This window comes from Prionailurus viverrinus, chromosome E2, assembly GCF_022837055.1.
Source record: "Prionailurus viverrinus isolate Anna chromosome E2, UM_Priviv_1.0, whole genome shotgun sequence".
NCBI lineage: Eukaryota > Metazoa > Chordata > Mammalia > Carnivora > Felidae > Prionailurus > Prionailurus viverrinus.
The window spans coordinates 21970355-21982350 of NC_062575.1; the positions used below are offsets into that span (position 1 = coordinate 21970355).

The 11996-nt window shown below is 41.1% G+C and overlaps 1 protein-coding gene across 3 annotated transcripts in view; it reads left to right on the top strand.

Moving 5' to 3' along the window:
* Window positions 1-11747, top strand: part of CDH11 (cadherin 11) — a 152079-nt gene extending 140332 nt beyond the window's left edge. For all 3 annotated transcript variants that reach the window (XM_047835821.1, XM_047835819.1, XM_047835822.1), the window contains 2 exons: window positions 7623-7874; window positions 10382-11747. In XM_047835821.1, coding sequence (XP_047691777.1) covers window positions 7623-7874; window positions 10382-10878 — 749 coding nt within the window. In that variant the 3' untranslated portion in view covers window positions 10879-11747. The remainder of the gene's footprint in view (window positions 1-7622; window positions 7875-10381) is intronic.
* The last annotated feature ends 249 nt before the right edge of the window (window positions 11748-11996 follow it).

Here is an 11996-nt window from a genome sequence, read left to right on the forward strand (position 1 = left end):
TCCTTCCATCTTCCACAATCACAAGAAAATGAGCTTCTCTGCCTGGAATGTACACACCTCCTAACTATTCCTCCTCTTTCAGGTGTCCCAATAAATAAAGTCACTGAGGCGAAGCTTTGCCAGATATCCCCAGCCTATCTTGGGTGCTTCCTCCTCTGTCCTCCAGGAACACTGCAGTAGTTTTTCATATTTTCCTTATCTTGCATTCTAAACATTCATTTCCCCATCTTCTCCCACTAGAACATGAGCTCGGTGGGGACAGCATCCCAGCACTTAAGAACAGTGGGTTGACCAAATGCAAGGATTAAAATGAAAGAGTGGCTTGGGAAACATGTGACGTGCTCACAAATTTCAGGGATCTGTTATTATTAGGGGAAAATAATCATGTTATAACATAAGCATCAGGCTAAAAAAGACACTCACCTTTTAATGCCGAATGCTCTGAGGAGTCAGTACCACATAGCGTACCTCTTCTTTCCACAAAGTTATATTGGACATCCAGAGTTTGGATACAGGAAGAGATGACATTGAAATGTGCTTATTTTGCAGGAATATTATCTAAGATGGGCCAAGTTGCAGATCAAATGAGCTCTGATACCTGATGCATTCAGAGTGAAGTCTGATCTGCTAAAAAATGCAAAAAAGACCAAAAAACAAAAGAAAACAGAAAGGGTACATGAGAAGCAGTTTGGGCTGAATAAATCCGGATAGCCAAGACAGATTCACCCCGATTAGACCAACTGGCAAACATCTTTTTTTTTCCCTCCCCCACCAGCACTTTTTTTTTTTTGTCTAAGCTTAGAAAATTTCTTTTTTTTTATGAGTAGCATCAGACAGCATCCAAATAGGCTCTGTTTTTTTACTTTCATCATTTAAAGATAGCCAAATAGATTTCTATGGAACTTTTTTCCCTCATAATTGCTTCAATATGGAAGATGCTCTATTGGCAGATCAAAATGGCAGATGTCTTTTAATGCTCTGCCATTTTCTCTGTGTAAATAATTATGTTCCTTTTCCGCCTGAATTTCATTGCAGCAGTTTGTCCATTACAACGCAGCTTATCTGGGAATTCGCTCCTTCCCCAGCCCAACACAAAAAGATAGGTCATTTTGGTGGAACAGACACATTATTCTTTCAGGGTTTCCTCTGGTCACTGACTTAAATAACTCCTGGGATTTCTCAACTCACTAAAGGACCCAAAATGTTTATATCCCACTGAATTCTGTAGTAGTTTTCCTTGTCTTAAATCAAGAAATACTTAGGCAATATGTTTCTTTTTCCCTCCCAAGAAGAGAATTCTCCTCATACAAAAACGGAGGGAGAGTTAATTTCAAAGGAAGTGGTCAATTATAACAATGAAAAACCTATTAATACCAGCCAACAGTGCACACTTAGATGTCTGATACACACACGCATTTAGATATCTCTACAATGTTATTTATTGTATTTCATATTTTGCCAGTCCCTCGGTATCAAAGGTGTTAATTAAAAAATCATGATGATATCCTCCTAGAGTATAGCTCTTTAATTCATTTGGAAGACATTACAGCCATCAGAGTCTTGGGTCAAACAATCTTCTTCATTAACATGCATACACAAGCTATTAAGGTCATCTTTGAGTGTAAGTAAAGTCAAAAATATAAGTGCTCCAAACTTTAAAAGTATTATTTAAAATTTCTGTTATTTCATTCCCTCAGATTGAAGATGGCAAATATATGGCATCAAAAATTTCAGTTAAGGTTTGAAAAATCACAAATCTAAATGAGTATAAAAATCCTAAATAAGTGGGGGTTCCTGAATGCCTTAGTTGGTAGAGCAGGTGACTCTTGACCTTGGGGTTGTAAGTTCAAGCCCCACACTGGGATTAGAGTTTATTTAATAAAAAAAATTGTAATCTAAATAATTAAACTTTCCAGTGATGTCTTTTGTAGAATATATTCCTCTAAAAGTATTAAAGCTTAAAACTCCATTAAGACTTCTGAGACACATACTGTATCATATATAGATATAGATATATACACACATATACTTCACATACATACCTATATATTTTTTTCAATTATCCTGATAGAACTATGGCCACATTTCTAGGGAAAGTGGAGAGGGCCCAGAGGATTATTCTGCTAGCGACTGCATAACTGTCTTAAAGTGTGTCAGAACTTTTTAAGTGGTAGATGGATCTACTTTGTCTCAGGTTTGAGCAAAGGTAGAGATGGTAGTTTGGGTCAGAAGTGAACAAAGTAAGAGCAAGGTTTGGCTTCAATCCTCTAGATGCTTAATAGTCTCCAGAGAGGCCTTCATCTGATCAAAGTGAACAATGACAGAAGGACAGAAGAAACAGAGTGGCCAAGAAAGGGCATCTTAAGAGCTTTAGGGAAGCTGCTGAGGTGACTGATTCTCTCACCTTAGCTCAAGCCTTTCTCCTGACATCATGGTGAGACCATGGTGTACTAATTCTGTGCTGCAGATGCTTTTCTTTTTCAAGTTTTTAAACATACAGAGTCTATGCCTTATGCTGCCCATTTGCTCTGCTCTCAGTGGTTTTTTTTTTTTTTTGGCTAATACAAGATTACACCGAGTGTATCGATCGAGGGCTGGTTACCCATCATAGTTTCCCCTTTTAATGTCAGTTGTATGTATCCCTCCAATGGGCTACATCATCATCATAACCCTTATGTTTGCATCCCAAACTGGTACCATGGAGACAATCATTATCAGGTCCCTTTAGATTTTGTTAGTGTAATGACAAAGTGTGCAGGTAAAAACAGCATGTAATTAGGAGTCCAGGTTGTAGACATAAAAATTTGAAATCTGAATTTATTTTCCATTAATGGAAACACTACATTTTGTGCATGACATATGCTAGTAATTAATGACCCTATTTGCAAGGTTTTGCCTAAGTAGGGGGAAAATGAAACTGGTTATGTGTCTGTGGCCTGGAATGAGAACCCTGGGTGTCAGGATGAAAAAGTGAAGTGCTTGAAAAACATTTTCTTACTGTGGGAAATATGTTGCCCAGGATTGAGGAGCGTGAACTATTTTCTTACCTCTGGATGATGAGCTCTTCTGTGTAGACCCTTGCGTTCCAAGCTGCAATGACATTTCCAGGAATTCACTTGCCTCTCTCTGCCAATAAGTTTCTCTTCCTCATTAGTTTATTGCTCAAAGAGGATCGCTTCCAGGAAAGAATTAATATTTACTGAGCATCTCCAACAGTCTGTCGCTGTGCTAAGTACCTTTATGAATGGAATCGTTTTAACATTTAAAATTATTAGTTTCCTGGGTGAGAATATAGAAACTCAGGACATTTACTTACTACAGTTGAAGTCAGGCAATTAATATGTAAACGATTCAAGATTCAAAACCAGGCCTGTTTGACCCCAACTACTGAGAGACTTGCTCTTTGGAAGCTTTATAAAGGAAAAGGATCTGAGAAATCTCTTGATGGAAATTTAAACATTGGTAACATTTGCCTTTTTCTGCCTCATCTTATTAGCTATGGAGCCAATTCGACACTTCCCTGAAAAAAAAAAAAGGCTCATGGAGCCTCTTTTATCCATGAGGCACCCATAAACCTTAGGAATGTGTATATCCAAAGTGAGGGGACCCTCTCAAAAATACATAAGCAGTGACTGCCAATGAAAATGATTTGGATGAAAGAGAATCCATAGTCAAACAGAATGCAAAGTTGATTTTCAGTATAACAAGTTTGTGTTATTATGGCTAGTTTGTTTCTTTTTCAGTGTGTTTTTCTAGATCTGTTTTCATGAAATTCCTGCCCATAGTGGTGGCACTTTTTTTAGCCGAAGATCAGTGATCAGAGTGGACCACAAGAAAGACCATCATGGGACACAGCACTGACTCCTCTAAAATGGCCATCCCAAAAGAAAGCTCACTCTCCCATTGGTACAGAGTCCAGTTGGATCTACAGGAGAAATATTTTATTCATTCAAACAACGCTGAGCACCTAAGTGCCAAGCCAGGCTGTTTACACAGTTTTCTGGTCTATCACAGCTACCCTGATCCAGTCATGAGTGCTGGAAGATATCAATAGTGGGTGTTAAATATTCTGGTGGAAGGATTCCCTGAGCCATAGAATAACCATAGCTTTTATTATGTTATTTGACTCCAGTAACAACCCTGTGAGGCTTGCTTGATATCAACCAGGGTCCTCATTTTAAAGATGAACAAGTAAGGCTCTAGACAGGAAAACTGATTCATTTTAAAGCATGTAATTAGTGTATGCCCATGAAGAGACTTTCAGTCCATTTCTTTCCCACCTCTTCAACTAATCTTAAATCCATATGTGTAACATGTTTGGCTAGAAGAACTTTTTAAAAAGTTCTTGAGATTCTTGAGTCACCTGTGTGGCTCAGTCAGTTAAGTGTCTGACTCTTGATTTTGGCTCAGGTCATGATCTCACCGTTTGTGAGTTGGCCCCACATCGGGCTCCTCATGGACAATGCAGAGCCTGCTTGGGATTCTCCCTCACGCTGTCTCTCTCTGCCCCTACCCACTCCCTCCCCCCTCAATATAAATAAATAAACATTAAAAGTTCTCAAGATTCTACTGGTCCATCACTTGGAGATGGTGAATGGTCTGGTCAGCTGGGTTCCTTGATGAGCTTTTATGTCACAGTTTCAGTGTGTCTTGGGGGACTCACTTGTTCAGAATATGAAACATCTTTCAATCACATGCCCGTGTCCTGATCAACTCCATGTTTTCCATTAGTGTTTGATTTTCAATCACTATCATGGGTAAGCCAGCATGCTGTGACCTGGAGGCACACTCTTGGGTGGATGGCACATTGAAGAACAGATTTTAAATCCTGCCTTCCACAGGTTTCCAAAAGCAAAATACCCAGTTTACTTTCCCTCCAAAACAACACCCTGGGTGACAGGATGCAACCCAACAGATAATCTAAGTGAATGATCTTTTGGGAATGTTGCTTGTATCAGAGAAGTGTATTTGGCCAAACAATCTAATTAATTTGCTTTCCATCTTAGATTTTTAATTTTTATTTCTATTCATAGTGGCATTAGTGACATTTCAGATTATTAAAATGGGGTAGATGTTGTCACTTTTAATTTGTGAAAATCTTATTTGAGCTCAAAAAATGTATGAGAAGGGAAAGAAAAAACATATTTTGAAAAAATTTATTTATATGTGAATTTTTTTGTATTTCTTAAGCATAGAAACGGTATAGGCTAGAACAGGAAAGAGCAGTCAGGAAGCAGAATTTTCAGTTAACAGCCTTTTGGGCTACTTTGTTTTTATTTTTTCATGATTTTCCATACTATGTGGAATTTTTTTCCAGTGATAAGAACAATATATGCCAGTCATACTAAATTCAGAAAATAATAGAAATGAGGGCTAGCTGTTCTGCCTTGCTTTGTTTGAAATGCTGGCAACAAAGGACAGAGAATCTGTCGCGATACAGCTCGCTAAAAACCAATGCATACACACACCTTACCTTCTGTAACACTCAGAATATCTGCTCATCCCTCAACTGAATCTGCCTTTTATATTTAATAAATTTTATCTCACAGAGAATATATTATATTTCCTTTCACCTAAAATATACCCATTTAAATTTGAGATTCTAAGGTATTTCTTCCTACAACAAGAGCTAATTCATGGTACTGTCAATCCATTCTAAACCCACTAGCTTTTGGGCCATCATGTTGCCCATACATTCATATTGCTATAAGTTACTGATTCTAAACTGACATACAGAGGCAAGCCATGTTGAGGATGTGTGTGTGTGTGTGTGTGTGTGTGTGTGTGTGTGTACACATAATTTGATAGAACATATTTAAAATTTCACCTTTTTTATAATTACCAGTGTTGTCCCCCCAGAGCGCACAGCCTGGAGGGGCACCTGAGTGGCTCAGTCAGTTAAGCAACCGGCTCTTGGTTTGGGGCACCTGGGTGGCTCAGTCAGTTGAGCCTGCAACTTGGGCTCAGGTCATGATCTTACACTTTACAGGTTTGAGCCCTGTGTCGGGCTCTGTGCAGACAGCTCAGAGCCTACAGCCTGCTTTGGATTCTGTGTCTCCTTCTCTCTCTGTCCCTCCCCAACTCATGCTCTCTATCAAAAATAAACAAACATTAAAAAAATTTTAACATATAGTCTGGAAAAAATGTTGGCTGGTATAGATATGCAGAAAACATGATGAGGAAGTAGTTGGGGGCATTGGTTACAAAATATTGAAAAATATATGGAAGCCAACATCGGGAATTTTGGTTAAACCTTTCTCAGAACACAGTTATGCCATTTATTCAAAAAACATTTCTTGAATGTCTCTTGCGTGTCCATCCCTGGAAAGACAGATGAATGAGATGAAGTCCCCTATTCTTAGAAGTTCACAATCTAGGCGAGGTCAAAGTGGTTATGTCAAGAAATAAAGACAGAATAGTGGGGTGTCAATTTCTATAAGAATATATAGTGCTGGGTGCCTGGGCACATAAGCCAATTAAGCGTTTGACTCTTGATTTTGGCTAGGATCATGAGATGGAGCTCTGTCTCAGGCTCCACGCTGAGTGGAGTCCGCTTAGGATTCTCCCCCCTTCTCTCTGCCGCTCTCTCATTTGTGTACATGCTCTCTCTCCTCTCTCCCTCTCTCAAAAAAAATTAATAAATAATAATACATAGTGTTTTGGATCACAAAGGAGATGTTGGGAGGGGTCTAGAAAGGCTGCCCAAAGTGGTGGCTTTTGGGTTCAGTTCTGAGGCTTGAGGGTTTTCCTCCCATGCTCATAGGAACAGCTTTCTGGGGCAGCAGAACAATGGGTAAAAAGGCAGTGGGGGAGGTGTGGTGTGCTTGGGAAACAGAAGCCATGTCTGCATGTCAGGCTGAACTGGGGCATGTGGAATGGATAGGGTATGACCCTGGAAGGCAAATAATGTCTTAAAAATAGAGAAAAATCTAGTGTTTTTCGGTAGGGCTGTGTTGTGTGGACAGCAGAGATAATTTGGAATTATTTTAAGCAGGAGGCATGACATGTTTAACTAGCTGGTGGATGGTGCTTGAATTTCAAAGAGACTATAAACCTGCTACTGGGTTTTTATAAAAAGTTCCTCTTTAAACATATATTCCTTTAGGACTTATGAGTGGGCTCACACTATGGGCAAGGTTTGCGTGTGAACTGGAAATGTCTTAAAACAACACAAAAACAAAAGCAGACAAACAGAAACTGGCCAAAGGCTTGCCATGAAGTAGGAAAGTACAAACATGAAAAATATTTTTCTGTTTGCTTCTTCTCACACTCACTTATATATTTAATTATCTCCTATACTCCCATAGAGTATGTGGTCTGAACCCACACTTTCTTGTGGTATCTGACGAAAGGGGCAGTACCTTATCAGAAAACAGTGTGCTTAACTTGCCCGTGGGGACATTTGTATCTACCCCATATTAAAAAAAAGAGCCAATGTCTGAGTTTGGTTCCAAAATATGGAGACATTATTCTGCAAGGCCAGATGCCTGTAGCTTCTACAGATACCTAGATTAAGGATTCTGGCTGTTGACCTTGATGATGAGAAATTCAGCCTCATGTCTGCCAAGCTGAATGCACAAATATTCATGCCGTGATTCCAAAGGTCTCCTTTCCTCCAACAGATAACACTGCAGGGGTGTATGCCCGGCGTGGAGGCTTCAGTCGGCAGAAGCAGGATCTGTACCTCCTGCCCATCGTGATCAGCGATGGCGGAGTCCCTCCCATGAGTAGCACGAACACCCTCACCATCAAGGTCTGTGGGTGTGATATGCACGGTGTACTGCTGTCCTGCAATGCTGAGGCCTACATCCTGAACGCCGGCCTGAGCACAGGGGCGCTCATCGCCATCCTCGCCTGCATCGTCATTCTGCTGGGTAAGCGGACTCCGCTGTGGCCTGCAGGAAGGGTTTTGCAACCAGATGCCCATCCTGGAAACATACACTTCTGGAGTGCAGGCTGGTTAGCAGAACTATGCCAAGGACTGTGGCTACAATTTGAGACAAGAAGGAGGTGGTGTCTGCTCCGGTCCATTTTATGATTTGGGTGGCAACTTGACAAGCATTTTGAGCAGGGTCGGGGAAGGGTTCTGATGAGCAAATTGTCAGGCACTGCAGGACAGCACAGCAGCAACCAGCCGGGGGTGCTGTAGGGGGACATCTGAGAAGGTCTTGCACAAGAGGAATTCAGGCAGAAGTGTGGGATATGAGCAGCAGTTTGCCTTAGAAGATGAAAGAGAAGGGGCGCCTGGGTGGCTCAGTCAGTTAAGTGTTTGACATTGGCTCAGGTCATGATCTCATGGTCCGTGAGTTCGAGCCCTGCATCAGGCTCTGTGCTGACAGCTCGGAGCCTGGAGCCTGCTTCAGATTCTGTGTCTCCCTCTCTCTCTCTGCCCCTCCCCTGCTCATGCTCTGGCTCTCTCTTTCTCTCAATAATAAATAAACGTTAAAAAAAAAAAACATTTTAAAAAATAGGAGGAAAGAGAAGAGTTAGGGACAGAAGGAGTAATCATGAGGCCACAGACAATGTCTGAAGGACTTAAGGAAATGGATGAGGTTGGCCTGGCCAAGCTGGATCTTGACTCCTCCTCTGATTATCTGAGAGCAAGCCTCAGTTTTGAGGGACCCCTGGGAGGCTTTTCCTGCACTTGCAGGCTGAGTTAGCTGCCCCACTTCTGCATTTTCATGTCCTCTCTGGTTTACTCTGAAAGAACAGCAGTGTGCCCATGCTAAGAACATTTACCGTGGCTGGCCTTCAGCAAGATGAGATCACGTGGGAGAAAAATCAGGACTCAAACCCAAGGATGTCTGACACCAAATTTATGCTTGTTCCATGATGTTTCATTCTCCACTGAATGAGTAGGCGGCCCAGCTGCACAGCGAACAGCCCCTGAGTTCAGGTCAACAAAGAGTTCTTGAGAATTATCTGGGTACCAGGTCCTGTGTTCAGCCCTGGGGGATAAAGAGAAGAATCAGACATCATCTTTGTCCTTGACTATTCACAGTCTATCAGGGAAGATACGAGTGAACAGATAAATCAGAGGCATGGGGTGAGTGCCATGATAGGGACATGAATAAAAGGTGATGGGGGCACACAGCAGGAATTGCCTCACATTGACTAAGGTCAGGGACATCTTCCTAGAGGAAGTGACATACTTGTTGGATGCTGAAGAATTTTCCAGATGGTGAGAGAGACTGGGATGGATAGATTTTCCAAGCAGAGGGAACAGAATGCCAAAGAGCTCGAGGAAATTCAGAGTCTGGGGAGGGGGAGCCAGATATGTAAACCAAATTATAAGTTATGATGATAGAAGAACGGGGCCAGGTGGGTGGTGGAGTGCATGCCAGTAGCCGTGTCTGGTGTCAGAATGAGATGCCCAGATAGGTTTCCATGATGAGAGAGAAGAGTCAGCCAAACAGGAAGTGGAAAGGACTGGTCTGGACGTAGGTGTTGTCAAGAACAAGGCACAGGGGAGGGACACTGCTTGGTGAGCGCTGGGAGCCGGTCACAGTCCACACAAGGTCAAACCCTCAGTCTTGGATCTCCCAGTGATGATGCACCGACTAGGGCTCCCAGACCACCTGTCAGATTCAGCCACAAACATTTTCTTTAGTCTAGCCATGGCAGAGTGTTCTCATGGAATATCATAGAAACCTCTTGTAGCGATGCTAGGTTGCCTGAGCGTAGTCGAATCACCTTTCCCAGGGACGAGATGGAGCTGTTCCTCCGGGCTTCAGCTGATGCTGTTTCCCTATATGCAAATAAAGAGGAGATTTGTCTTCTGGGGGTCATTATAAACTTCCCCTCTTCCATACGGCGGTCTGAAGAGAACCCTGCCACATTTATGATAAGATTTCTTATTAAGGTAGAGTAGGACTCCTGTTCATTCTTCCCAGCCCCCAGCCCTCTGGGCAGGAACTAGCATCACCTCTTATAGAAAGGTAGGACTGAGGTCTCTGAACGTCCTCGTTCATAAACTTTGGAGAGACAGCTGTCTTCCGTTGGAAAACGAAACCGACATAAGCCATTTTTAAGAGGCTGCAGACCAATATATTTAGAATCTTCCCAATTCTGAGGAACATGACTTCCAAATAGCATTGGATTCATTTGTAAAAAGCTCAAAATAGTTCCAACTTGCCAGTTTGTTTGGGTATCATCTTTTCCTGGCGGCATTTTGCAGAGGAAGAGACAGGTGGAGGGCAGTTTTACACATCTATGGGGATTCCAGGTAAAGCTCTCATTTCACACAGTGATAGACTGGTTCCTATTCTGAAGCTTGTACACACCATGTCTTACAGTAAGCAGAGTTCTCCTGGTGGTGGGTGGGGAGAACCCAGAAATACTGGGCTTGACCTATGCTTACTTTCTTGTGCTTTCCCCATAGTCATTGTAGTGTTGTTTGTGACCCTGAGACGGCAAAAGAAAGAACCACTCATAGTCTTTGAGGAAGAAGATGTCCGTGAGAACATCATTACCTATGACGATGAAGGGGGCGGGGAAGAAGACACAGAAGCCTTTGATATTGCCACCCTCCAGAATCCTGATGGGATCAATGGATTTATCCCTCGCAAAGACATAAAACCCGAGTATCAGTACATGCCTAGGCCTGGACTCCGGCCAGCACCCAACAGTGTGGACGTCGATGACTTCATCAACACGAGAATACAGGAGGCAGATAATGACCCAACTGCCCCTCCTTATGATTCCATCCAAATCTATGGTTACGAAGGCAGGGGCTCAGTGGCTGGGTCCCTGAGCTCCTTAGAGTCTGCCACCACAGATTCAGACTTGGACTATGACTACCTACAGAACTGGGGACCTCGTTTTAAGAAACTAGCAGACTTGTACGGTTCCAAAGACACTTTTGACGACGACTCTTAACAATAATGGTACAAATTTGGCCTTAAGAACTGTGTCTGGCATTCTGAAGAATCTAGAAGATATGTAAACAGGTATTTTTTTAAATCAAGGAAAGGCTCATTTAAAACAAGCAAAGTTTTACAGAGAGGATACATTTAATAAAACTGCAAGGACATCAAAGTGGTAAATACTGTGAAGTACCTTTTCTCGCAAAAAGGCAAATATTGAAGTTGTTTATCAACTTCGCTGGAGAAAAAAACCACTTGGCGTACAAAATATTTAAGTGAAGGAGAAGTCTCATGGTGAACTTACAATGAAGGGAAATCGTTTATGTGTTATGAACATCTAAGTCTTTTCTTCTTCTTCTTCTTCTTCTCCTTCTTCTTCTTCTTCTTCCTCCTTTTTTTTTTTTTATTTGTCAAAGAAGCTTCCAGAAAATTAGAAAGGACAACAGTTCTGAGCTGTAATTCCGCCTTAAACTATGGACACTCTATATGTAGTGCATTTTTAAACTTGAAATATATAATATTCAGCCAGCTTAAACCCATACAATGTATGTACAATACAATGTACAATTATGTCTCTTGAGCATCAATCTTGTTACTGCTGATTCTTGTAAATCTTTTTCCTTCTACTTTCATCTTAAACTAATACGTGCCAGATATAACTGTCTTGTTTCAGTGAGAGGCGCCCTATTTCTATGTCATTTTTAATGTATCTATTTGTACAATTTTAAAGTTCTTATTTTAGTATACATACAAATATCAGTATTCTGACATGTAAGAAATGTTACGGCATCACACTTATATTTTATGAACATTGTACTGTTGCTTTAATATGAGCTTCAATATAAGAAGCAACTTTGAAATAAAAAACAGATTCTTTTTTAATTCTGGGTTTCATTCTTAACATTGAAACGTTTAAGTATTTCTAATGACCCATTTATATTTCTAATTTAAGATAATTGTGATCTTTTAATAACCCTATTTATGAGATGTTGTAGTCTGCTGCTTTTATTGTTTATTTAAAATCAAGTATGTTTTGCAAATGTTGCTTTTTTTTTTTTTCAGACAAGATTCTGTAACATCGTTTAAAGCTTTCTTGTACATTCTCAGTGTTAGCTTCCTGGCTTCTCTTTG